General features: G+C 35.2%; 1 protein-coding gene across 1 annotated transcript; it reads left to right on the top strand.

The window, feature by feature from the left end:
• The first annotated feature begins 1,102 nt into the window (after positions 1-1,102).
• On the top strand, positions 1,103-1,522 carry LOC143600444 (uncharacterized). The gene has a single exon (XM_077078137.1). It carries the CDS (start codon positions 1,103-1,105, stop codon positions 1,520-1,522), a length of 420 nt encoding a protein of 139 aa, XP_076934252.1.
• Positions 1,523-2,344: the final 822 nt, after the last annotated feature.

Below are 2,344 nucleotides of genomic sequence, written 5' to 3' on the forward strand. Positions count from 1 at the left end.
GTTATAACCCAATTGCCAAAATGGTATTGATCCATGACCCATGGATAGCTGTAATCAATGAGATGAGAGATTAGAAATTATGAGAAATGTAGGCTTGACACCTAAGCTTCAACATTTTCTTTTATTAACATAGTAAGATAAGATTAGATAAAATAAGATATAGCCATATTTATTTGATTGTTTACGGCTTCTACTTCTACACCCGGATTTCATACCTGGCGACAACAGTTAAGGGTGTGGCGGTTGTGTTCCCGCAAACCCTGAGTACCCATGGCGGACTACCCGTCTCTGCCCCCTCCATCTTAAGCGTTGATATCTAAATTTTAGTCTGAAGTACTATTATCCTTAAATCCAAAATTTCAAAAGTAAACATAAATATTTAAGCAATTGGTTTCAAATTATGAAATCAAATGAATTTTAAATTAACAGTAGCACAAACACATGGATGAATATTTAAAGAAAAAAAATATAGCGAACATAAAAAAACGCAGATTAATGAACATAACCAACGTAAATTAATGAACATAGACGAACATAAACGAATGAGCGCATTGGCGGACCCCAAATGCTTTTATGGCGCGATTATGGGAGGGGGGGTGGGGGACCTCCTCTTTTACCTTTAGATCCGCTTTCCGCTTCTAAACGAACGAAACATGTATTAATGTATTAATGTTTGATTGATTAAATAAATAAAAAATTTTATGTTCATTAGATTATTAAGTAAATGAATTTATATAAACTTATTTCCACTAAAAGACACTTCACGCGATTCCTTTTTTTAAATCATTTTAAGTTATCTGTAACAGAATGCGTTTTTTATTCTATTAAGGTGTGATGAAATATTAAATTTTGAATGTTTCATCACTTCATGTAACAACAAAACTTAGGCCGTTGAAAGGAATCAACTCAATAAGAAAAACGAGATGTGTGAAAGGGATATTTATGTAATTGATACAAACATGGACACAAATTTATCCAACTACTTATAAATAACACAAGGTGGCCAAAGCATTCCATCAACTTTCTACAACTCTAATCTCATATAAACAAGTACCATCGGAAGTTACCCCCAACCAAATTCACTCAACTCCGACCACCGAGAATGTCGCCAATCACCCCCGAGATTAGAGCAAGTGCTGAAATTTTTACTGGAAATGAAGTTTGCAAGGAAAAGGCCAAGTCTCTTCTAAAAGAATATTATCTTCCTGATGGCCTATTACCCGTAGAGGACGTTGAGGAACTTGGTTATGTAAAAGAAACTGGATTTGTGTGGCTCAAACAAAAGAATGAGATCAAACACAAGTTCGAGAAGGTCGGAAAACAAGTGTCGTATGCCACTGAGATCACTTCTTACTTTGAGAAATGTAAGATCAAGAAGTTAACAGGAGTGAAGTCTAAAGAGGTGTTGATATGGATCTCACTCACTGAGATCTATGTCGAAGATCCAACAAGTGACAAAATAACCATGAAAACACCCACCGGAATCTCGAAGACCTTCCCGAAGGTGGCCTTTGAGGCATAAGGAATAATCATGATTTGATCGGTTTATGTTATGTAACGCAAGAACTAATAAGGTTGTATGCAACGAGTCAAATAATGACTTCTGATTTCTGTTTCTTATTGTGACCATGTTAAATTTTCAAATGATTTCTAAAGGTTTTAATATAAATAACTTATATATGAGGATACCCTTATATAATGAGCTATCAGAAGTAATACATATGCTAACAAAAGCGGAAGTAAAATGGAGTACAGATGTAAAGTTTAAACACCTACGAACAAGATAGAGAATTTAATAACCAAAACTTAGAACGTAAACCAAATAATAAATAAGCATTAGTCATACAGATGTGAAGGATTTTAGCTAGTGGTAGGATTTGAGCAGATCGAAGTTTAATCTTCACTTGTATCACTCTTAATGGATTATGGCAATAAATGATTTCAGTTAGGTTGTACGAGGTTGTCAATTTGAATCCAAGCCCCATTCGGGTTTTTGCTTCACCGTGTGTTACGTCAGAGAGTTCTGCTCTTGTGGTGGCACAACGACTTTCAAGTGGCTGTAGGCGGTATGGTTTCTCGGGGGAACGACCAAACCAAACTCTCAAGCCAGTAGTATAGGCCCGGTTAAGACAAAATAGTCTAAACGGAGTGGTGTAACACCCCGACTTAGGTGGCATATGTCAGGGTAAGACATTGTTTACTCATAGCACGCAAGACTATTTAAAGTGATAATATGTTTTATTTATATTATCAATAGAAAATCACATTACATGGTTCATAAAAAAATAAATAGGATTCAGGACTAAAACCTAAAACATGTTTATTAAATCAAATATCCTAAAGG

The sequence above is a fragment of the Bidens hawaiensis genome, unplaced genomic scaffold (genome assembly GCF_021521415.1).
Source record: "Bidens hawaiensis isolate Kalapana, Puna unplaced genomic scaffold, B.hawaiensis_p1.1 tig00054126_1, whole genome shotgun sequence".
In the NCBI taxonomy this organism is placed as follows: domain Eukaryota; kingdom Viridiplantae; phylum Streptophyta; class Magnoliopsida; order Asterales; family Asteraceae; genus Bidens; species Bidens hawaiensis.